The 25531-nt window shown below is 42.3% G+C and overlaps 1 protein-coding gene across 1 annotated transcript; it reads right to left on the minus strand.

The window, feature by feature from the left end:
• Positions 1-202: 202 nt before the first annotated feature.
• DET1 (DET1 partner of COP1 E3 ubiquitin ligase) lies at positions 203-24847 on the minus strand. Its single transcript, XM_082649586.1, has 5 exons — positions 24724-24847; positions 17527-18619; positions 14580-14767; positions 4052-4243; positions 203-841 (listed from the first exon to the last, which is right to left on the minus strand). Exons 2-5 carry the CDS (start codon positions 18607-18609, stop codon positions 652-654), a joined length of 1653 nt encoding a protein of 550 aa, XP_082505712.1. The 5' UTR covers positions 18610-18619; positions 24724-24847; the 3' UTR covers positions 203-651.
• Between the last annotated feature and the right edge of the window lie 684 nt (positions 24848-25531).

Here is a 25531-nt window from a genome sequence, read left to right on the forward strand (position 1 = left end):
ATTACCAGAACACCCGAGGGAAGGAAACAATCCCGGCAGATAGCTGTCTTCCACGCTAGCACACATCACTTAGTCCTCCCAAGAGCAGCTGCTGGATCTATGGCCTCTAGTCCCTTTCACAGTCCTTCCTGGAACTCATGTATTTGAAAAACATTTGGTGAGATCAGAACATAAGGCAGTCATTAAACAGGATATATTTAAGTAAGAAAATACCAAGGCTTTATTTTTTTTTTTCTTATAAAGACAGCCCTGCTATTGGCTAAGTGGAAAGATGTACACACTTCTCATAAGTAAACAAGATTTACCTGCTTCAGGCTGCATACCATAATGCCAAAGAAGTGACATGAAGGAGGCAGAGGTGTAATGCTCTCATCTTCATAGCAATAAAATGCAAAATAAAAAAAACTTAAACGGACTTAATTAATGCTGGGCATTCCCACAGGGAAAAGGTAAGAGGACTTTAAGTCGATCGGTAGTTGTACTGTGTATGACAAAAAAATTCCGTCAGGCTGAGCCACCTGGCTCTCCCCATCTGAGGTATACAGTCTGGAACCGACAAGGCTGAGAGTCAGGAGCTTCTGCTTTACAGTCCACTGAGATATGAAGGAGGCAGAGTCTTGGAAGACCGGATGACCCACTCTGGTGAGGCACCTACGTGCAGCAGTGTCGCATATGGAAGTTGACAACATACTCAGCGTTAGTCCTCTGCACAGAGATAGCAAAAGGCTCGAAAGGGTGGAAGGTGAAGGCAACAAGGCGTCGCACCGTGTGGTTGATGGGACGGCCCAGTAAGCCTGCCTGAATCTCAAACTTGAGCAGACCAGAGTCCCGGGCATAGAACCTAAACAGAACAAGAGAGAAGGAGAGGATGGGACAGATACTGACCACCGTCTTGAAACCTGAACAGCAGGAAAATGTGCCAACTCGTTATTTAACCTCACTGATGACATCTCCTCTAACAGCAGCCCCAGGTTATTGGAACTGCAAAATCACCTTTGTCTGATCAGCTCATTTTACGGGCAGGGTGATAATGAACTTCCCTGTGCTGTCCTGAGTCACTGGGTCATTTCTCTTTCCCAAGATGACCCTTAGTTACAGCCTCCCCTTTTCCAGTAGCTACCTGCCCAAGATTGCCTAGGCCAGGACTGGAAATGAAATGTGAGCCACATACATTATTTTAAATTTTCAGGTAGCCACATTAAACAAAGTAAAAGGTGAAATTAATTTTAATAATATTTTATTTAACCCAATATTGGTATCTAAAATATTATCATTTTAACCTATAATCAATATAAAAGATACTAAAAAAAATTTTTTATTGTACTAAGCCTTTGAAATCTGATGTGTGTTGACACTTGAGCACATCTCAACTTGGACTAGTCACATGTTAGTGATGTCAGTGCTCAACAGCTACATGAGGTTAGTAGCTACTATAGAACAGTGCAGGTCTAGGCCTATATTTGCGTTTTTCACTTTTAAGAATAAATTCCTTTAGAAGGTTCTTCTTTTTCACACACAAATACAAAATACTAAGTAGTTTTTACTTTTTCATCTAACACAGTAAGAATAAAGATGCTTCCATCCATCCCAATACTTAAATAAATGCCTTTTTCCCACATGCAAAATAAGTGCCCTGTGAACTTGGGAACTAGAGATGATCAGCAGCGTTGGGGCTGAACTGGGGGAAGTTCTAGAAAATAAAGAGCTCTGAAATAAAGAGCTCTATAATTTCCCTTTTGGGAAGCAAATATATACTAGACGTAAAGATATTCATACCCCTTGACTCAACAATCCCATTTCTAAGAACCTGTATCCTCAGAATTTAATTTAAATGCAGTAAATAGTGACATGAATAAAGATGCCTACTACAGCATTAGCTCTAATGTAAAAATGCAGAGAGAATAATGCTCAGTAATAGGGGAATAGTTAAATCAATTATGGTACACCTACTTGATGGAATAATATGCCACCATTAGGACTGTAACTGTGAGGACTATGTAACAATATGGAAAAATGTTTATTAAATAAAAGCAGGCTACAAAGTATTATGCCAACCATGATTACAACTGTGTAAACGTAAACATGCATACTGGCAAAGACTAGAATGGAATATACAATAAGTGTTAGAGTAATGGCATTACCTCTACAAATGACTTTTATATCCCTACATTTCTCATTTTAAATTAAAAATAAAGAATTACAAGAAAAATCTTTTAAGTCAGGGTCAATGGCATTTCCAGATTTGTTTAATCTTTTCAAATCAGAAAGACAGGGAAGTAAAAAAGGAGAGAAATGTATCTCGTGCTTCGTGACAATATCAAATGAGGCCTATTATCTGCTTTCGTGTGAGAAAAAAACATTCACCTTACCCACATAGTCCCCAGCACACAAAGGGCTTATAATTTAAAGTGAGCTGTTTGAGCTCCTAAATCTAACTACCAGTTTACAGGAAATATGGGGGAATGAGAAAGGCAGTAAATACGCCAGAGATGCAATGAGCAAAATCTAGAATGTGGTGAATACTACCGGACGAACAACCTGGTTTCTTCAACTATTTCACTGCAAAGAAAGTAAGAGGGAAACAGAACTCATAGAATAAAAAAGACTTAAGAGGATAGCAACCAAATATAACATACACACCTTGTTTAGATCTGGACTGGAACAAACTGTAAAAAGACTATGCACAAGACAATAGGGAAATGTGAAAACTCACCAGATATCGATGATCTTAATATATTTTTGTTAATTTTCATAAGATGGAATAATGGTATTAAGGTTGTATGTTTTTAAGTCCTTACCTTTTAGAAATTCATACTGAAATATTTACAAGTGAAATGCTATGACACCTGGGATGTGATGGTCCAGGGTGGCAGTTGGGAGGGGAGAAGTGGTGGTGGAAAGAGATGAAACAACACTGACCATGAAGTGATAACTGTTGAAGCAGGGTGATGGGTACAGGGAGGTTCATTATACTCTTCTACTTTAATATGTTTAAAAATTTCCATAGGGCTTCCCTGTGGCGCAGTGGTTGAGAGTCTGCCTGCCGATTCAGGGGACACGGGTTTGTGCCCCGGTCCAGGAAGATCCCACATGCCGTGGAGCGGCTGGGCCCGTGAGCCATGGCCACTGAGTCTGCACGTTCGGAGCCTGTGCTCCACAACGGGAGAGGCCACAATAGTGAGAGGCCCGCGTACCACAAAAAAAAAAAAATTTCCATAATAAAAAATTTTTTTAATTGGCTTTTGGAACCTGACTGCAATTTCTCAAAGGAAATATTACAAATGGTGATTAAGTGTTCAGAGTATGTCACACAAGCCTATTTAATACACAATGAAGCTGGATTATGAAATACTATCTACCACTATTTCTATGTGAAAAAGACCTTCCAAAATCCAGCTCAGGGCTCCAGGAACACACCTCCCTTGAAATGACCCCACTAGTGGCAGTGGTGCCAGTTCCTCTCCCTAGTACCTATTATAGCGCACAGAACCACCCAAGCTCCCAGCACAGACAAGCGGGTCTGTGAATTGGACATACGTGAGGAAGGCATTGCTTACAGGAGATTAGTTTCAAGGTTCTAGCAATAATACAGTGATCTGCATTCCAAAATTCTTCCAAGTGAGGAAGCATGAGTTTCTCCAAAACCTGCCTGTTTCCCAAACCGTCTCTGCTATCGTTTCTATTAGGTAACATGAGAGGATAAAATAATTTGAGCTGGATAAAATTTAAGTCTCAATTATAAACACTATTAAGAAATGGTATTAGATTATTAAATTGAAAAGTATGGTTTCCTTCTCTGGATACCCTGAAAAGGGAACAACACTTATCTGAATTTGATGTTTTGATGAGAAGCAAAGAGCAGAACTAATTAATTTATGAGATTAGTGCCTGAATGATCAAAGTACCCACCACATTATAGAAATAGCCTACCCTCTGAATTCAACCCATGAGTACAAGTGGACAGAGTCACAGTGAAGATGTTTAAGAAGTAGAGAAAGAGAAAGCAGACCACCTCCTCAGGCAGTGAGCAGCTGAAGCAGGGATGGTGTACCTGATAGGGTGATCTCCACAAGTCTTGGGCCGCTCCATGACTGACACCCACTTGTCATCGTAGCTGAAGAGAGACAAATCAAGGTAGGGGCTACCACTGTAAGACTGGGCGCTGATGGGGAGCTGACCCAGCAGCCGGCGTACTGCCTCCGTGTGCCCTCCATACTTGGCATTTACAATAGTGTCTTTAAACCTAAAATAAAGCACCAGTGAGGAAGGCTATGTTAGTGGCACACAAACTGCACTGGGTTTTAAATTGACAAACATATGTCTAAAAACAACTCATTCTGAAAACAAAATCTAGATATTGAATTCTGACACATCACAAATCTGCCTAGCTACAAATATTCTCAAAAAGCAAAAATAGAATGAGAAATTGGGAACATTAAGTTACTTTAGAAAAGTTAGCAAATATTCTACAAAAGTTAACAACAGTATGACTAATCTATGACAAATATTTCTACTCAAACTTATTTCCTCCAAATAGCAGCCTTAGACTACATTAAAAATGAGTTACACAGAGCAGAAAATCCTGAACAGACACAGCCTCTGACTCTTCTTGGGATCAGTTATAAGCCAACTTACATCAAACCTTTTGACAAATTACTCATTCTTTGTTTAAATAAAGTTTGGGAGCTTGCTACTTATACTTCTGCCAAAACTCCAGTATCTAGAAGAACAGTAACATGGATACAGAATCACCTATCTGACTTATCATTAATAATAACAATAGAGCAGTTATTTCTCACAATTATAATGAATACTAAATTTAATACCCTTTGACCAAGTATTTCTATTCTTCTGGAAATTTGCCCTAAGGAAGAAAAATCCCTGTGCACGTTCAATATAGCACTGTTTATGACAATGAAAAATTGAGAGAAAAATTAAAAACCTAATAATAGAAAACCATAATTTTCAAAAATTATATGGTAAAAGAGGAACTGTTTATCATAATGGTAAGTAAAAGAAGTAGGCTACAATCTGTATATATAGTATGATCAAAAACACACACAGGGGCTTCCCTGGTGGCGCAGTGGTTGAGAGTCCGACTGCCGATGCAAGGGATACGGGTTCATGCCCCGGTCCAGGAAGATCCCACATGCCGCAGAGCGGTTAGGCCCGTGAGCCATGGCCGCTGAGCCTGCGCGTCCGGAGCCTGTGCTCCGCAACGGGAGAGGCCACAACAGTGAGAGGCCCGTATACCGCAAAAAACAAAAAACAAAAAACAAAAAAAACCACACACACAAATTTATGCCTTAAAAAAAAAAACTGGTGGAAATACATCAAAATGGTAATAGTTGTGTTTGTGTAATGACATTTTAGATTTTTTTTAACCTTCTTTTTCACTTTCCTATAGTTCCTTAGAAAATATGTCAACTGTTTATCAGCTTGATTTTTCTTTTATTCTCTATATTGAAGCATATCATATAGTTTAACAATCAAGGGGAAAATAATTTTTTTAGTCCAGGGGAGAATATACGATATAACATCTCATCCCTGAAACTAATGGAATAAAAAACTTGAATGTTCAGGACTTCCTTGGTGGTGCAGGAATCCGCCTGCCAATTCAGGGGACACGGTTTCGAGCCCTGGTCTGGGAAGATCCCGCATGTTGCAGAGCAACTAAGCCTATGCGCCACAACTACCGAGCCTGCGCTCTAGAGCCCACGAGCCACAACTACTGAACCCACATGCCACAACTACTGAAGCCCGCGTGCCTAGAGCCCGTGCTCCGCAACAAGAGAAGCCACTGCAATGAGAAGCCCATGCACTGCAACGAAGAGTAGCCCCTGATCGCCGCAACTAGAGAAAGCCCACGCGCAGCAACAAAGACCCAATGCAGCAAACGATAAATAAATAAATAAACAAACAAACTTGAATGTTCGTAACTTTGATGAGACCATAAAGATTGATTAGATGGGTTTTGATTTGTTTTCACTGCTAGCCTGCAGTGCTAGATGGACATTAACACTTCTCAGTTCCCCCAAAAGAAAGCCTAGTGTTAACACTGCTCTTCCATTATTTCTCTTGACAGTAATTTTCACAGCCTCAGTGTAAATCATAAAATTAAACCCTGGGCCACACAAAACTTATTTCTTTCCCTTTCATTTGAGCTGATATCAAAGATCCTGGGCTCTTTGGTTTCCAGCCCTTTGTCAGTGAAGATCTAGTACTCCAATACTGCCTGACTCACTGGCTTCAAAAGTTGGATTCGAATGATGGGGCTGGCGCACAGCTTCATGATAACCACAAATCAAAGCCTCCGTGACAATCCACGGGCTGAAGCAGCTCCTATTCCCCGGGAGCACCCACCACCTCTACTCTCCAGGCTCCCCAACAACTAAAAGATGAAGCAGTGGGCTTCCCTGGTGGCACAGTGGTTGAGAGTCCGCCTGCCGATGCAGGGGACACGGGTTCTTGCCCCGGTCCGGGAAGATCCCACATGCCGCGGAGTGGCTGGGCCCATGAGCCATGGCCGCTGAGCCTGTGCGTCTGGAGCCTGTGCTCCACAATGGGAGAGGCCACAACAGTGAGAGGCCCGTGTACCGCAAAAAAAAAAAAAAAAAAGATGAAGCAGTCATCCCTCTGATGTCTTCACCTGATTAACTCCTAGCTCACTGTCACTGTCCAACTACGCCTCTCTTAATTCACGATTTCAATTCTCACAGATGATCCTTCCAACACCACGGCTTCCTAGGTCCTGGACTTCCTTTCTGCCTCAGCCACTCGTTCCAATGGTCATATCCTCAATCTCACTCTTACCAATGACTGCACCCCCCTGTAACAGGGTGCAGCACCACAGACTCCAACTATCTTCTCTCCTACTTTTCCAGCTAACTCCCTCTACTCATCCCAGCTTCAACATCCTTCAGACCCAATGGGACCTAAATTCCATTGACTCTACCAACTTTTTGCCATCCTACGCCTTCATCATGACCTCTTTTCCTTCCTTAGCCAGCTTAAATTTCACAATCATTAAAATCACAAAATTTATATCCATAAACTCACGTGGGCCCTTAATGCTGCAGGACACTCATGCTGCATTCCCACAGTCCAGCAAGTCTCCTACTCTCTTAGAAGATTATTTCATCCCCCTCCTCCATGTTCATCCTCACGTAATGGCACTGCCTTCTTTGTAACTGACAAGTAGAAGAAATGAGAAGAAAACTTTTTAAAGCTCCCATTAGGACATCTGTACCTATTTAACTGTATGTGCTGCCCTAGAAGGCTAATCCATCCACTTGGGCACTAGGTTCTATCCTCTGACCTCATATACTTAACCAATTCTGCCCCCACCCCAACTTTTCCTAACCCATCAGTTTCCTCCTATGTACAGATCAGTCCCATCTGCAAACAAACATGCCATTTTCCCCTCCCATTTAAAAAATAATATCAATAAAAGCAGAAACTTAACACCACTTGCCCCTCCAGCTAATGCACCATTTTTCAGCTCTCCTTTACAGTAAAACTCCTCAAAGCACTTTTTCCTACTGTCTCTTCTCCTCCCATTCTTTCTTAAACCCACCCCAAAGAGGCTTTCACGCCCACCATCTCACTGAAACGACTCTCATCAATGTCTCCAGTGATCTCCATGTTGATGACTCTAATCGCTGATTATCAGTCCTTACTGTACTTGACCTGTCAGGAGGATCTTACACTCCTTCCTCAGAGAAACTACTAGACCTCTCCACTTACAGAACTTCTGATCTTCTCGCCTAAACCTGCTCCACCCACAAGCTTCACCATCAGAGTTTAATGGTAACACTCTCTTAACAAGTTGACTGGGCCAAAAATGTTAAAATCATCTTTGACTTTGCTCTTTCACAGCCCATATCCCATCCTCCGCTAATCTTCTGGGCTCTATCTTCAAAATACATTGAGAATACAATTACTTACCACCCCCAATGTTATCACCCTGATCCAAGCCACCATTATTCAACCAACAAATTATTACTGATAGCCTAGAATGGGCAAGGCACTCTTCTAGGTGCTTAGGATACTATAAATGAGCACAAAAGAACTTAAATCCTAGTGTCAGGAAACAAAAGGTAGCAATTTTATTTATTGGATCATTGTAATGGTCTACTAACTTCTACCCTATCCCCCTATGGTCTATTCTTATTTATTTATTTTGCGGTACGCGGGCCTCTCACTGTTGTGGCCTCTCCCGTTGCGGAGCACAGGCTCCAGACGCGCAGGCTCAGCGGCCGTGGCTCACGGGCCTAGCCGCTCCAAAACAGCAGCCAGAGTGATCCTGTTAAAACACATGTGAGACCACGTCACTCCTCTGCTCAAACACTACAAAATCTCATCTACACTTAAAGCCAAAGCCTTAGAATGGTCTTATGTGTCTGGTCCTGTCTCAGACCACATCTCTAACTACTCTGCCTCTTGCTTACTCCAGCCTGGCCACCCTGACCTCCCTGGTGTTCCTCAAACGCATGAGATCCACCTCTGGACATTTAGATTTAATATTCCCTTTGCTTGGTATATTCTTCCCCCTGATATCCACATGGCTTTCTCCCTGACCTCCTTCAAAAGCTTTACTCAAATATCACCCTGTCGGTGAGGCCTATGCTAACAACCCCACTAGAACAGAACTGACAATCTCTTCCTAATACCCTCAAACCCATCAGATATTCTAATAATTTTAACATTTTATTGGATACATTCCTCTTGGAAACCTCCCCGTTCCTGCTTCCACCTAGTCCGACTGGTGGCCTGTCATCCTGGAACTTCCCTTTACCATCATCCTCAGAATTCTCTGTGCTTCTCTCCACTGTTAAGACTCTATTCCCTGTACCATTCTTTTATGGTTTACTAGGAAAAATACATATTCCAGAGGCTTCCATAGAAAAGGAACATGCAAGGTAATTTTTTGAGACCTTACGTGTCTGAAAATGTCTTTGTTACACCCTATTATTTGGATGTAGAATTGTAGTTTGGAAATCATTTTTTTCACAGAATTCTGAGGATATATAATTGTATTGGCTTCAAGCTTTCAGTATTATTATTAAGACTGATACCATTAATGACTTAATTTTTTTCTTAAAGCTTATTTTTTTTTTTGAGTCATCAGTTCTTTATTATTATTTTTTTTTCTTTTTGCAGTACGCGGGCCTCTCACTGTTGCAGCCTCTCCCGTTGCGGAGCACAGGCTCCGGACGCGCAGGCCCAGCGGCCATGGCCCACGGGCCCAGCCGCGCCGTGGCACGCGGGATCCTCCCGGACTGGGGCACGAACCCGTGTCCCCTGCATCGGCAGGCGGACTCTCAACCACTGCACCACCAGGGAAGCCCTAATGACTTAATTTTTTATATATAAAATGTATGTGATCTTTCTGAAAGTTTTTATAATTTTCTCTTTATCCCCAGTGTTCTAAAATTTCATGATGATATGCCTCAGTATGGGTTTTTTATTTATTGACTGTACTGGTTACTTGATGGAGCCGTGATGTGCTAATAAGTTTAATAATTATTTCTCTGAAGGGAAAAAAGCCATGATTTGCAGTGCCTGCCAATTTCTGTGGTGTAAATCCTCCTGCTGTGGTCAATTTCAAGGTACCAAAGTGACATCACTGAATGCAGAGTTGTCAAGAGATGAGCAGTAGCACATCACTATATAATATTTTTACCAGATAAAATAGATACAAATAACCTCAAGAGTATGACAGTAAAACAATTATGAATTAATAATTAGAAAATAATTTTTTTTTTTTTTTTTTTTGCGGTACGTGGGCCTCTCACTGCTGTGGCCTCTCCCGTTGCGGAGCACAGGCTCCGGACGCACAGGCTCAGCAGCCATGGCTCACGGGCCTAGCCACTCCGCGGCATGTGGGATCCTCCCAGACCGGGGCATGAACCCGTATCCCCTGCATCAGCAGGCGGACTCTCAACCACTGTGCCACCAGGGAAGCCCCAAAATAATTAATTTTTAATAATGGCTGTGTTTAACAGCTTGCAGAAACTCCTGAAACTTTAACAGTTGGCTCTCACAAGCCAGAATGAGCCAGCTCCAGCACACCACTGGATGGTCCTTGCCAATCTGGAAGAGAGAGAGAGAGAGAGAGAGTGTGTGTGTGTGTGTGTGTGTGTGTGTATGTGTGTATTCGCACATCTTGCAGGACCTCAGTTCTCCAACTAAGGATTGAACCTGGGCCACAGCAGTGAAAGCCTGGAATCCTAACCACTAGGCCACCAGGGAATGCCCATGGAAATGTATATTTTTCAGTACTAGAAAACTGTTTAGGGTCTTCCCTGGTGGCGCAGTGGTTAAGAATCTGCCTGCCAATGCAGGGGACATGGGTTCAATCCCTGGTCCCGGAAGATCCCACATGCCGTGGACCAACTAAGCCCATGCGCCACAGCTACTGAGCCTGCAAGCCACAATTACTGAGCCCACCCGACTGGAGCCTGTGCTCTGCAACAAGAGAAGCCACCGCAATGAGAAGCCCTCGCACTACAATGAAGAGTAGCCACCACTCGCTGCAACTAGAGAAAGCTCACACACAGCAGAGAAGACCCAACACAGCCAAAAATAAAAATATATAGATTAGCGGGCTTCCCTGGTGGCGCAGTGGTTGAGAGTCCACCTGCCGATGCAGGGGACACGGGTTCATGCCCTGGTCCGGGAAGATCCCACATGCTGCGGAGCGGCTGGGCCCGTGAGCCATGGCCGCTGAGCCTGCGCGTCCAGAGCCTGTGCTCTGCAGCAGGAGAGGCCGCGGCAGTGAGAGGCCCACGTATGGCCAAAAAATATATATAGATAGATAGATAGATAGATAGATAGATAGATAGATAGATAGATTTTAAAAAAAGGAAAAAGAAAACTGTTTACATTATTTCCTCCCCTTCATTTTTCTACTGCTCCTTCTGAAATTAGCCAGATATTGGACCTCCTGAGAAAATCCTCTAAATTTTTATCACCTCTCTCCCATTTTCCTACTCATCTTTGTATTCTACTTTCTTGGAGAGTTCCTAAACTATATCTAACAAAGTTTAAATTTCTAAAGCATCTCACTTAGCATTACTGTTCTAGGAATGTTCCTGTTTTTATAGTTTAAATTATTTCAGTGACTACCATGTTGTTTCTTTATTTTTTATACTGTTTGTTTTATTTGGTCTCTATCTTTTAAGATAAAGGCTTTAAGTGACTCATGATCCCTGATGTCCATTTTTTCTTAAACATTTATTCTAACCTAAAATAGAATCCATTTTCATTTATTTTTACCAAAAGTTTATTGAAAACTGTAAAATTGAGCATTCAAATCCATGTGTTCACAAGAAATAAAAAATAATTTTGATTTATATGTACACTATATTTTCAATGCAGCAAAGTATGATAAGATGATTAATAAAATGTTATTAGGACACAATTCTCTGGGGGAGATAGAACAGACATATGAATTTGAAAAGAAAAAGAAATATAAAATTTCAAACAGTACAGGAATAACTTGCTCTGTATGTTTTTTTTCTTCTTTTGGCCGCGCCATGCGGCATGCGGGATCTTAGTTCCCTGACCAGAGATCTAACCCCCGCCCTTTGCAGTGGGAGCACAGAGTCTTAACCACTGGACCACCAGGGAAGTCTATACTTGTTCTGTACTTTTTATGTGAAATAGAATACTAAATTACTATGGTATTAGATTCCCTTGGATATATTTAAAATGGCATATAACATTGGCTACCTTCAACTTAGCCAATGTTATATGCCAATTATATCTTGTAATGCTTTTTTAAAAAATGTCAATGTTTAATACATTGAAAATTGCATCCTTTGCAACTATTTAAATTTAACAGTAAAAAGTTTAAAGATTAACTTAATAGTTGATGCATGAGGGTATCTATGGTTTTTCAAAATCTTTGCTGGTATGAAGCAAAATTTTGAAGATAACAAAGCTAGAATGCCACCTTTCTCTTCAACCTTTTGTTTTCTCTTCCAGAGCTTCCTACAATTTCACTTAATTATAGGTACATTGTGAAATAAATTTTCAGAAAACATAGCTTCCTCTAATTCCTGATGACATTATTCATTCAACAAATATCTAACATGCTCCTCCCACATGAAAGACACCGGCCTAGGTGCTGTGGATATGGCAGTGTATATAACAGACAAAAATCCCTGCCCTCATGGAGCTTACCTTCTAGTGACTTCTTTGATGTTTTAACTGAGTGTACCCAGTTTTTGTTACTAGTCGATAATAATCTGCTTAATTTTAAAGTTAATTTTAAAAGACAACAATTCATTTCAAAATGAAAAAAGCAAGATCTGATCCATGTTCTGCTCCCAAAAATCCTTCTATACTGAATAGAGATGCTAGTAAGGCAGAAAATTTGTGTGAACCAGAGGAAAAAAGGCATGTTTAGTTGTCTGAAAATCAATATCCACCTATTTTTAATCAATTACTGTCATTCTGTATAAATACAATGCCACTGAATTAGGTGTCTGCTTTGCTTGTTTTTCCCAGTGGCAGTAACGCTTATTCTGATTCATCCACTCACTCTGGTCTGATCTATATTGGAACCTAAAGCAGATATTCTCCATTACTGGCTAAGGTTGGGGAAGCAATTTAGGTATGTGCAATGTGACCAGGCACTGACTGACTAGAGTAGAATTGAGTCCTTGGTCCAAAATAACTAGTCATTTCACAATAACGTATTCAGATAATTATGAGCAGCTCTGGTTCATAACAGGTGGGTATCAATTTAGGGTGACCTAGGTGTTTTAAGAGGGGCCTCCAAGTGTCTCTTCTTCGGGTTGGTCAGTTTCCCTGAGGAATTTATCTCTAATCTCCTGCCTGGGGAGTATAAGCTTGGATGCCATAACTGATAAGAGGGATAGGAGTCTTCCCCAACAGTATGACAATTTTCACTTAATTCTTGTTTTAAGCATGACATGTCTCATCCCTACTCTCAGCCATGCCTCATGAACATGAAACCAGAGCCTGCACGGTGCAATTTCTCCAGAGAATAAACCTCTAGCCTTTTGATGAGGTGGGGAAGAGACAGTCATTTGGCAGTGTAGGCTTAAAGAAAGGAGCTAGAGCATCTGATTGCTCCTTTTAAGAATGTCATCCAGGGACCTCCCTGGTGGTCCAGTGGGTTAGGACTCCGAGCTTCCACTGCAGGGGACACGGGTTTGATCCCTGGTTGGGGAACTAAGATCCCACAATCCACGTGGCATGGCCGGAAAAAAAAAAAAAGTCATCCAATCCTCCAGAGGTATGTAGGGCCTCCAATTTCTTGAACTTTTCCAGAGCTCTCTGGTGCAGGGCAACTTATTTCTTGATGGATAAACTCTGCTTTTTTTTTTTTTTTTTTAATTTTGGCTGCTCTGGGTCTTAGTTGCAGCATGCGGGATTGTTTAGGTACAGCAATGTACTCTTAGTTGTGGCATGAGGGCTTCCTAGTTGTGGCACACAGACTTCTTAGTTGTGTCACACGAACTCTTAGTTGTGGCATGTATGCAAGATCTAGTTCCCCGACCAGGGATCGAACCTAGGCCCCCTGCATTGGGAGGATGGAGTCTTACCCACTGGACCACCAGGGAAGTCCCTAAGCTCTACAGTCTTTAAGTTTTTGTCCTCTGAGATATGTCAAGTTAGTTATCACTCATCCATTGGCTCTTCAGCTTCTAAAACTCTCTTGATATCTCCTCCCCATTCTCTTTGTTCTTGTAGCTTTATACCTCTTCTTTTTTTTTAAGATTTATTTATTATTTATTTATTTATTTTATTTACTTTTGGCTGTGTCGGGTCTTAGCTGCAGCATATGGGATCTTCGCTGAGGCGTGCAGGATCTTTAGTTGCAGCGCGCAGGCTTCTCTCTAGTTGTGGCATGCGGGTTTTCTCTTCTCTAGTTGTGCAGCGCAGGCTCCAGGGAACATAGACTCTGTACTTGTGACGCATGGGTTCCAGAGCGCATGGGCTCTGTAGTTTTGCAGCACGCGGGCTCTAGTTGAGGCGCGTGAGCTCAGTAGTTGTGGCACATGGGCTTAGCTGCCCTGTGGCATGTGGGATCTTAGTTCCTCGACCAGGGATGGACCCTGCGTCCCCTGCATTGCAAGGCGGATTCTTTACCACTGAACCACCGGGGAAGTCCCTCTTCTTCCTTTATTGTCATTTTAGTGGGGTTTGGGGATGGAACAGAGATAAATGCACGTGTTCAACACACATGTTTAACCAAAAGTTATAAAATTATGTCCTTAGTCATTCATTCAAAAAATATTTAAGTGCTTGACAGTGCACCACTGAAGATATAGCAATGAACTAAACAAAGACAGGGTCTCTATCTTTCTGCAGCTAACATACAGTCTAGGAGGAATCATGGACAACACACAAGTAATTCCTCAGGTGCTAAGAAAGAGAAAAGAGAAGTTTAGGATGACACAATGGGTTATGACAGGCAGACTGACCCAAGCCTAGGTGGGCAGAAAGAATATGAGGTTTCCTGAAGTAAATGACTGTTGACTTCACACCAACAAATTTTCTGAAGAAAAATTAAGCTTGTTAAGCCTAGTGGAACAGCTTACCGGCGCTGGATCTGCCGTGCAAAATTGTTGCTGGAAGCTGAGCAGGGAAACTGGACTTCACTATGCAGGGTAGCGTTACGGAAGAGATCACAGAAGTTCTCAAACAGCTCCAAAAGCTCATCTGATGTATTCTCAAACACAGCGATCACCTCTGTTGTCACCATATTGTACACCACGAAGAAAGATGCCTGCGGAAGAACAGATAGACCTAAGGAATAGCTGAGTATAATGCCTTGCCTAGCAAATATCTTTTTGGTTGAAAATCAAGCTGCCCAAGTAAAACAGGCAAACACCTCCACTCCGGCACTATGGTGGAAACATGGTGCCAAGAGGTCCTGGAAAAGGAGGAAGCCTCAGTGGACTTGATCAATCAAGGGGCTCAGTGTTGCCTGATTTCCCACTGTATCTGCTGGAATTACTGAGTTGTTCAGCATATATGTATAAGAAGGTTTTCAATCTTTCATTTCAAGCTGTGTGAAAATTTAATATTTTGCCTTCCAAGTGTTATTCCCTACTTACTCCCCAACCCACTTTTTTAAAATGCCAGATTTAATTTTCCCTCCTGCTGCGAAAGTGATTTGTAGCCAGGAGCTGCCTGTTGGCAAATTATTTTCTCTTGTATACGTACAGTTGAAAGTTCAATTTAGGGGCATTTCTTTTTCTCTCTTAATATTTCTAACATGCAGAAAGACATCTTAAGTACACTGTGTCCACCTAGGCAAGTTGTAACCAAGCAGGGGACTGCTGCTGAACACATGAAAAATCAGAAAAGCATTTTCCATTTCTTTCTTCATAAATATTCTTTCAGCCAAGAGCATTTGTAACAAACATTTGAGATTCGTAACAATTAATTTCAGAGGGGGAACTTGAAAACCATTCAAATGCCATAGGTGGCAGAGTTACTGCTTTCTCTGAATAAGCCCCTGGGTGACTGGCCCTCTTCTTTAAACCTCCAGTGCTCTGCTCAGCCTAACAAGGAAGTGCCAGGTACCTCTAGTTTTTATCACAGTGAATGTGGCAGTGTGAGTCAATCTGCAAGCTTCCAACAGGACTCTAGAAGTTTTCAGAACACTAGGATTAGTATTCCGCCTCTTATGATTGAATTTAAATCTCCATTACCAATTTCTGGAGACATCTGGCCCACCTGTTTTAATAGTAATTAGTCCCTCCCAAAGCTTATATTACATGACTTTTGCGGTCACCTGGAAATTAAATTTGGCTGTAAATTAAAGAGGCTGGAGAGTAACCTGAGAATAATACCCATAATATTAGCAAGGCTTTGTGTTTAGGTGCACTTTTTACTTATTAACCTTATTGGAACCTATCAAATTAAACTGGGAAAGGAGGAGGGAGGACAACAAGGGCAGAGAGATTGGGTTTAAAGTTACAAATTCTGTAAGCAAAGCATAGAGCCCTTGTAATGTTTCTGGCTACAACTTACTGTAGCTACCGGATATAAGTAGGTCATGTTTTAGCAAAGGAAAAAAGGATAATCTCAAATGCAGCAGTCACACAACATATTCCCTCCAAAATAAAAAGGTAATTATAGCTCAAACCTAAATACATGTCCTTTCTATAAGCCTGGACAACGCTTTGATCATATTAGGGCTTCACCAGGATCCATCATAATTATGTGAATATAGAATTACACAAACATTTACTAGCCTTCCCACCAGGCCAGACTGGGAAATACAGGACAGGAGGGTACAGAAGTCAAGGGCTTCACGGACAACCTCCCATGACTCATAACATGAACTAGATGGGCTCACCCATGATGGCTCAATGGGTGACTTCATCATTAATAGAGAAGAGAAAGAATTCAGAAAAAAAATGATCTCTAACCATTTTACTCACCACCCCCCCTTATTTTTTAGAATATACAAGGTATGATTCAGAAGAAAAATAATAGAAAACATTTTACCATGGATGGCTGGTACGGTCTTAGGAGACAATTCTTTATACAGTCTCTAACTGTTACAGGCAGAATCAGCTGCAAGTCAATGAGAGAAACCAGACTCAGCTGACTTCGTGGTTTACTGGTTTGTTCTGTTCTAAATTTCCAAACTAGTATCTAAGGAGACACTCTGGAAATAGGAGAATGGGGGGACAAACGTACAGAAAAGTAGGTCTCTCACTTGGTCAACACTAAAGTAAGGAGCTTCTCAAAGGGAAATGCCCAAATTACCCTGAATTTCAATATGGTATTTCAACCCCAAAGTCTTAGAGGTTTCCATGCTCTTAACACCACGTTATTCCTATTTGTGAAATGCCTCTCTCCCCTACCAACATCTTTCACCCAAACTGAAAAACCCTCAGAACCTGCAGTCTTGATGATTCACTTGGTAGATCAAAACTTTTGGCTTCCTTTTGATCTTTTCACTGCTCCACAACCTATGTTCCAGCACATGGGCAAGGTCAGAGTACAGTCATAATGCTTAATTCCATCAAATGAACTTACCTGTTACAATCTAAAGAAGATTTGGTGAGGAAGTATACTGACATCATTTAAGTAGGAAAGAAAGACTAGATTTTTAGAAGATTTTCTTTTTCGTATGGTGGGTTCATTCTCATTGCCAGAACTAAGCAGACCAATAAGCACAATCTTAAACAAAATCAAGGCAGGAGTCAAACCTTGACCCTGTAGCATATGGGCTTCCATTTCAAGGGTACTGAAAATGCTCTGCAGAAGAATTAGGGTAATAATCACAGAGTTGACTACCTACATGTCAATGGCTTACGATATAGCTTCCATTTGTCCAAATGAGAAAAATCATTTTGAGAAATGATTAGAAAAGTTGAGCTGTTTTAAGTATGAGCCCGAAGATAGCAAAAATTCAAGATTACATAAAATGTGTTATTTCTGAGAGACTGGCTATAGGCAAAGAGAGAAACCTTCCCATTGTGCCAAGGAGACTGGAGGGGTAAAGGGCAGGAGAGCACCTTGTACCTGTGATGGATCTGTGACCCGCAGGGTTACGACATCCTCACTAGTATACTTGATAAACAGATGGTTTTCATCCAGAAGCTGCATTTTCCACATGCGCAGCTGCCGCAGTTGGTCAAAATACTGGAAGAAGCGCCTCTTGGCCATTGCACTACCATCCTGCTCTGCCCGGCGCCAAAGGTACACGAGCAGCCGGTGTTTCAGGGAGTTGATGAAGGGATCCCTGAAAGGATTGGCCATGCCTGTCTGACTGTCCCGCTGCACCTCAGGAAAAACAGCTGACACAGTGAGCAGGTCATCCTCATAGCAGAAGCGGCCAATGGTCCTCACATCAATGAAAGTGCCTTCAGGAGTCACCTGGAAGACATGGATGGTCTGCTGCTGCACTGACAAGATGGCCAGGATGTTCTTATACAAGTACAACCCTTGGTTGTGTGACAGGACGACTTTGTCACACTTGAAGGTACGTGTATCACATAAGCGGCCAGTATGAAGGTCAATGATATGGAGGGAGTAGTCCTCCAGGGGGGACCGGGGGTTGGGGGTCACGGACTCACTGTTCCGATATACCTCATAAAAAGGAGGGTGAGGCTCGTCTGGGAGATAGGCAGCTGAGCCCACGATGACACAGCGGCAGTCATCAGTGAAGAGGCTGCACTCCCGGTTCAGGTGCTCGCCATTGGCTGCCACATTGGTAATGTGCAGCAGGACGAAAAAGCGTTCGAAGAGCCGGCCACGGATGTTGACTGACCGCTGGTCATTGCCATTGGACAGGATTTCCCCCTCATAGCCCTGCAGTAGGTCCTCAGCTGCCTGGCAGCCCTGGTACTCATAGATTTCGAGAGATGTCTGGTCTGAAGAGAAAGCAATGAAGTAGCGTCCATCAGGTGAGAATTTACGCAAGAAACAAGGGGGCTTTTCAACATTGACGACCGTGAAGTTGGGGAAGACATTCTGGTGGAACACTCGGACCTGGTGCCAGTGGGTGCCTGCCTTGCCTGAACTGATCCGCCGGCGTTCCAGGCGGTGAATGACATTTTGGTTTTGGATTCTTCGAGGTTTGATGGTGGAAACATGATGATCCATTATCACATCTCTGCAGGGAGAAGTAAAGAAATAGTCAAGAAAATAAAACAAAATTTACCAAAACACAAACACACTTGACCTTTGAATAACGCAAGGGTTAGGCACACCAATCCCCTGAAGCTGAATATCCAAGTATAACTTATAGTCAGCTCAGTATACATTGTTCCTTCCTATCCATGGTTCCTCCACATCCACGTATTCAACCAACCGGGGATGTCTAGTACTGCAGTATTCACTGATGAAAAAAATCCATGTGTAAGTGGACCTGCACAATTCAAATCTACGTTGTTCAAGGGCCAACTGTGTATATACAAGTCAAATAGATTTCCTTCCATATATCCTGGACCTAGGAGCTCCCAAGATGACAGTGATCAGCATTCCTTCTTCCCAAGTTATAGTTAGAAAGTGGTCAGGACATTTTTGAGTCTAGAAACAGGTTTGAGGGAAGGAACTAATTCCCTAGGAATACCTTCAAAGCATGCTTAGCTGTTGGGAATGTTCAACAGAACAAACCTTAGAACTACATCAAATTTGTTCAGTGTAAATACCACATTCAATGTACATTCATTTAAAAAATATATTTATTGGGCTGTTAAGATGTCCATCCTACCCAAAGCAATCTACAAACTCAATGCAAAATCCCAATCAAAATCCCAAAATCATTTCTGGCAAAAATAGAAAAATTCATCCTAAAAATTACATGTAATCTCAAGGGACTGTGAAGAGTCAAAACAATTTTGTAAAAGAACAAAGTTAGAAGACTCAGACTCCCTGATTTCAAAAACTGTTACAAAGCCACAGTAATCAAAAAAGTGTGGTACTAGCATAAGGCAGAAAAATATACCCAATGAACAGAATTAAGAGCTGAGAAATAAACCCTCACATATATAAACCTGAGATCAGAAGTTCAGAGAACCCCAAACATGATAAACCCAAAGAAATCCATGCCCAGGGACTTCCCTGGTGGCACAGTGGTTAAGAACCCACCTGCGAATGCGGGGGACACGGGTTCAATCCCTGGTCCAGGAAGACCCCACATGCCACGGAGCAACTAAGCCCGTGCGCCACAGCTACTGAGCCTGCACTCTAGAGCCCGCGAGCTACAACTACTGAAGCCCACGCACCTAGAGCCCGTACTCCGCAACAAGAGAAGCCACCACAATGAGAAGCTCGTGCACCGCAATGATGAGTAGCCCCCGCTCGCCGCAACTAGTGAAAGCCCATGCACAGCAATGAAGACCCAACGCAGCCAAAAATAAATAATAAATAATTTATTTAAAATAAAAAGAAAGAAAGAAAGAAAGAAATCCATGCCCAGGCATACCACAGTCAAATTGTGAAAAACTAAAACACAAAGTAAAAATCTTGAAAGCAACCACGTAAATGACACATTACCTATAAGGGAACAACAATTCATTTATCTGTGGATGTCTCATGAGAAACTATGGAGACCAAAAAGAAGCAAAGCAACATTTTCAAAGTGCTGAAACAGCTGTCTGTTTCATCATTCAAATCTCAGCCAAAATAGCAACTCTTGAGTTTTTGCCTGACTACCTTACCTAAAGTCATGACTTTTTCCATCCATATCAACCTACTGTTTTATTTTCTTCAGCCCTTATCACCTTCTGAAACCATTTGTTTACCTTTTTAGCATCTTTGTCCCCCATACAGGACAGCAGGGGCCTTGCCTAATTCCTTGCTGAATCTCCAGCACCTCGGACAGTGCCTGAGGCACAGTAAATGCTAACAAATATGTTAAATGAATGAATGGAACAACATTTGACAAAGGTCTTAAAGGATAAAGAACTCACTAGGCAAAATAAAGGAGGAACATTTCAGAAAGAAGGTAGCTTAAAAAATATACTTAAAAAGAGTGTAGCATGGCACATTTGGAAAACACAATACCAAGTGGTTAGAACACAGGAAACACAGAGTGATAAGAGAAGCCTAGAAAAGCAGATTACAGACAGACTGGAAAATCCTTTGTATGCCACGTCATGCAAGTTATTACAGGTTTTAAGCAGAGGAGTGACTCTATCCAATCTATACTTTAGAAATAAAAACATACAGACAATGGGGAATTTGTTTATATTCTGTCTCCTAAAAGAGATCTGAAATGCCTTATATAAGTATATATACTACCTAGTCAAGTTAAAAATGTGCATACCTTATGATTGAGCAAATCAAGTTTCTCAAACTGTTAGTCACAACTCACTGATGGAGGCTTGAAATCAATCTAGTGCATATACTAATTGACATTTCAAAAAATGGAATAAAACAGAAAATACCAAACTGTATCACATATTTTCAATACATATGTGAGTTACATGCACTGGGTGAGGATATAAAATATATTTCCTACTGATCTAGACTAGACCAAAAGACTGCAAACAACTAGCCTCAGACCAGTCTAGGCTGCCTGCCTACTTTTATAAATAAAGTTTTATTGGAACACAGTCATACGCACTCATTTACATCTTGCCTATGGCTGCTTTTGCCCTACAAAGGCACAGTTCATTTATTAACACCAAAGACCACACAGCTCACAAGCCTGAAATATTAACTACCTGGTCTTTTGCAGAAAAAGTCTGTCAACCCCTGATCTTGAGCACTGGTTCCCAAATGGGGCAATTTTGTAATATATGAAGATATTTTTGGTTGTCATAACTTGGGAGGGAGGAAGGGGTGCTTGGGGTGTCCATCAAACAGAAGACAGGGATGATGCCAAACATCCTACAGTAAACAGGACAGTCCCTCACATCCAGCCCAAAATGTCAATAGTGCTAAGGTGGAGAAATCCTGATGTAGAGAAGTGTCTGCACATACGTAACAGGAGACATATACAAGGATGTCTGTAGCAGGACTGTTAGCAACAGCAAAAACTGACAACACTCCAAATGTCCATCAACAGTAGACTAGATAAATTCATCCATGCATATTCATACAGCGGAATCTTTTTTCTTTTTTTTAATGTTTTTGTTTGTTTGTTTTTTGGCCACACCACGTGGCTTGCAGGATCTTAGTTCCCGGACCAGCGATAGAACCCAGGGATCGAACCCAGGCCCCAGCAGTGAAAGCGCTGAGTCCTAACCACTAGACTGCCAGGCAATTCCCCAAGCAGTGTAACCTTATGAAGTAATGAATTAATGTACTACAGTTATATATAACAACAAAGATGAATCTCAGACACAGTGTTGAATGAAGAAAGCAAGCTACAGAATACATACAATGTGATTTCCTTTATATAAGCTTCAAACAATTTCCACTTTAAGAATACAAATATATGTGGTATACAATTACAAAAAGCAAAGGAATCATAAACATAAAATTCAAAATAGTGGTTACCTCTGAGGAAGTAAGAAATGGGATGGGAGTTAGGGACACATTGGCACTTTTAAGTGTATATTTTTTTCCTTCAATCAGCATTCATTGTACTGTTATTCTTTTAAAATTACATATGTTTTTTAAGTAATATTTGTGCTTACTCAGAATTTTTTTTTAATTAGAAAATAATCATTGTGAAGGGAAAACAAAGGTAGGACAATAAAATGAAGTCTGAAGTACACAAAAATTCATGCCATCAGGATCTGCAGAACGGACAAGCTTCTAATTTGGCTCTGACTTTCTCAGCAGACAAGGCAGAGGAAAATACAGTCAGTTATAGAACTTGCACTGCCAAGAAGATAAAAACTTAATAGCTGCTTGGAAGAAGCACAGCAATACCCATCACTGGATTTTAAAAGAAATCTCTCTCATGAGTTTTCTCAAAGGACCTTGGCATGATACAGTGAGCAATATCCTCCACTTCTGAACAATAAACACAATGCTGAGTTTCACACGGCTACTCCTTTTAACAGTGACATAGTTGATGTGCCCATTTTGATACAGTCCAAAAAACATACTGGTAAGGTTTAAGCATTTTAAAATACCAAGTACTGTACAAAACTGCCTCCCTCAATCCCTGCCCAGGACACCTCTGACACTAGCACCCTGCGAAACTAAGATGCGGGCTGGAGTCAGAGAGGGGGACCAGAAGGGGATGCGATAGGCAGGTAAGGCCCATGAATGGAAGAAGAAGTAGGCATCAGACAACATCTAGCAGACTAACCACATATAACTGAATCAGATAAAGTAAACTAGCTGTTCGACTTAGAGCCATTGATCATTTTAAGCAAAGCAGATGCTTAATTCTAAAAAAAATCTGTATATATTTTGAACAGTCCCATCTTAAATTCTCCAATTTGTCTTTTTAAGGGAAAAGCCACCAGTACTGTGGTGGAGGGAGTAGAGGGGTGGGGTGGGTAGAGGTGAAGGCCTGCTGGCTTCAGCTCCAAATTTGACAGAAAATCCACACTTAATTTCCTAACCCTTCTCTCAGTGTGCTCTCTCTCCCTCTCCATATTTTACATCACACAATTATGGTTTTTAGAGAGATGGTGGAATTCTTAGTCTTTTTCAACTTGTTATTCCAATTATAAAATACATGCTCATAAACTCAAACCATACAGAAAAAGTACATCATGAAAGTCCCTTCTAGTCAGAGTGGGAGTTATGAAAAACATTAGAGTAACTTACATTTTTCCCAGAAGCCCTCTACCCGTTTCCCTAGTCCAGTAAATGGCATGGCCATTCACCTGCTAAAAGGAACCAGAAAGCTGAGAGTCTCCCTTGATACCTCTTTCCCTCAGCCCCCATACCTGATCAGTCACCAAACTCTGGAGATTTTACCCCCTAAACAGTCCTCTAATGCTCCACCTTCTTCTATCATGACCTGCCAGTACCCTTACCCAAAATTTTATAACTTCATGTCTACGTTATTGCAACCGCTTCTAAGTGGTCTCCCTAAATCCACTCCTATCCACTTCCAATCCACTTACCAGAGCAATCTTTTCAAAATGCTTTTTTGATCACGTCCTTTCCCCTACAGATTAAAACAAATATCTTTCCATTGCTCTTAATGATACGGATCAAAATCCTTGCCGTGCCAACCAGATGCCTCAAAGGCTCAGTGCTGCCTCTCCAGCCTCATCTTTTCCCATTTCACTCTAATCATTTCTTCAACAAGTGGCCTACCTCCTGCCTCTGAACCTTGGCACATGCTCTTCACCTCAATCTAAAAAAAGCTCTTCTCTTCACTTTGCCGAGTTAACTCCTGTTTCAGGTTATCAGCCTAATCATCACTTCCTGAGAGAAGTCCTCCTTAACCTTTCCCACCAGATAAAACACCAATACACCAGCCATACCTCTCCTTCTTAGCACTTACCACGCTTGCAACTTCATCTCTGCATTTTACTTATGTCTGTGGCACTAGATGGTGAACTCCTGACCGGTACACAAACATTATATCCTGTATGCCCATCACAGCATTTGACCCATCGAAAGCCTCCTTTCCTGAACGTTCTTTACCAACTCAAATATCCACAGGTGCTGTTCGCTCTGCCCAGCATATATTTCCTCTGGCCCTTGCCATACTTCTCAAGCCGCAGCTCAAGTGTCCTCTCGTTCAGGAAGTCTGCTCTGACACCCTTGCCGAAAGAGATCTTTGCTGCTTTACCATTACTTTTTCTGTTCTTTTCCATAGCCATTGCCACAATTTGAATTTGTACTTTCAGCAGCATGGTTAGGTGTTTAATGTTCGACTCCCCTGTAAACTATCCTCTCCAGGCAGGACGTAACCATGGCTACTTCAGTCACCTTAGTTTTCAGAGAGCCTAGCACTAGGGCTGCCCCACTGCATGCGTTCGTACGTTATCTATGGAACGAAAGAAAAAAGCCTGACTGAACTGGGCCACTAACTCGTGCGGTACTAAGCAAGACCTTCCTCCCTGCTAGGTCTGTTTCCCCGGGCAGGCAGGTGCACGTAACCCTCAATTCCTTCTGACGGCTTCCTAAACGGGAAGGGGATACCCAGGGGCGGGCACACACGCCCAAGGCGCCCCCGGAAAGAAAAGCCCGGGGCGGGGCCTCAATGGGAAGAGAATTCTGAGGGAAGGCGGGGGCCGCAGGGCCTCGGCGTCAGGCGGGAAGGGGGCAGCCCCATGGCGGTAACTCGAAGAGGCCTCGGGGAGGGCCTGACGGGTTTGGAGGCTGAAACAAGGAAGGAGAAGTCCTCACCTGTCCGGTCCGGGCTCAAAGGGCCGGGGCGAGGGGCTCCCCGGCCTGCTTGGCGCGCGCCTCACCCAGCCCCGCCCCCGCCATGCTGTGGAACCAGATGCCCGCAGCTGCCGGCTCCCGCTTACGCTAGCCACCGGAAGTGCGGTGCAGCGAGAAGGAAAGTGGAGAGAGCGCGGCACCCGGCCTGCCAGCCCTGAGAGACGGTATAGCGCACCCTGCTGCCCGGAGGGGGATCGAAGCCCTAGAGGCCCAGGGGCTGCGAAGGAAAAATTGAACCAGGCGCCGTAACCTCGGCACCTGAGTGATCTCCTATGGCAGTGTCTCTGCAACCGCTGGACACACTTGCAAAAACATGAATAAAAATTAATTTTTCACTTCTTGATTAAATGCACCATTTCATCAGCTGAGAAACTATCCGTTTTCTGTTATCTCCTCCTAGACAGTGAGCTCTTTAAAGACCGAGGCTGTACTGATCTCTGAACGCTGTACCTAATACATTTACTAGCACACAGTGGACTACAGTAAAAGCTTATTGCATTAAATTAATGCTATAACCTTTACTTGACTTTTACTTACATTGTCTCTTACAACCTGGTTCCTCCCCCGAAGCCTCTGCTTTGTCCTATTTCTGGACATCCTGCCCCCAAATTTCCCTGCCTCAGCCTCCTTCAGATAATTCAGGTCTCAGAGTAAATGTCACTTCCTCAGAACTCTTGTCTGACCACTCTCATTTCACCACCATCGTGCTATTTCTTCCTAGCACTCATCCCTATCTGATATTACCCCATTTGTTTTGTTTTCTTTCTTT

The sequence above is a fragment of the Grampus griseus genome (assembly GCF_964374135.1).
Source record: "Grampus griseus genome assembly, chromosome: 2".
Taxonomy (NCBI): domain Eukaryota; kingdom Metazoa; phylum Chordata; class Mammalia; order Artiodactyla; family Delphinidae; genus Grampus; species Grampus griseus.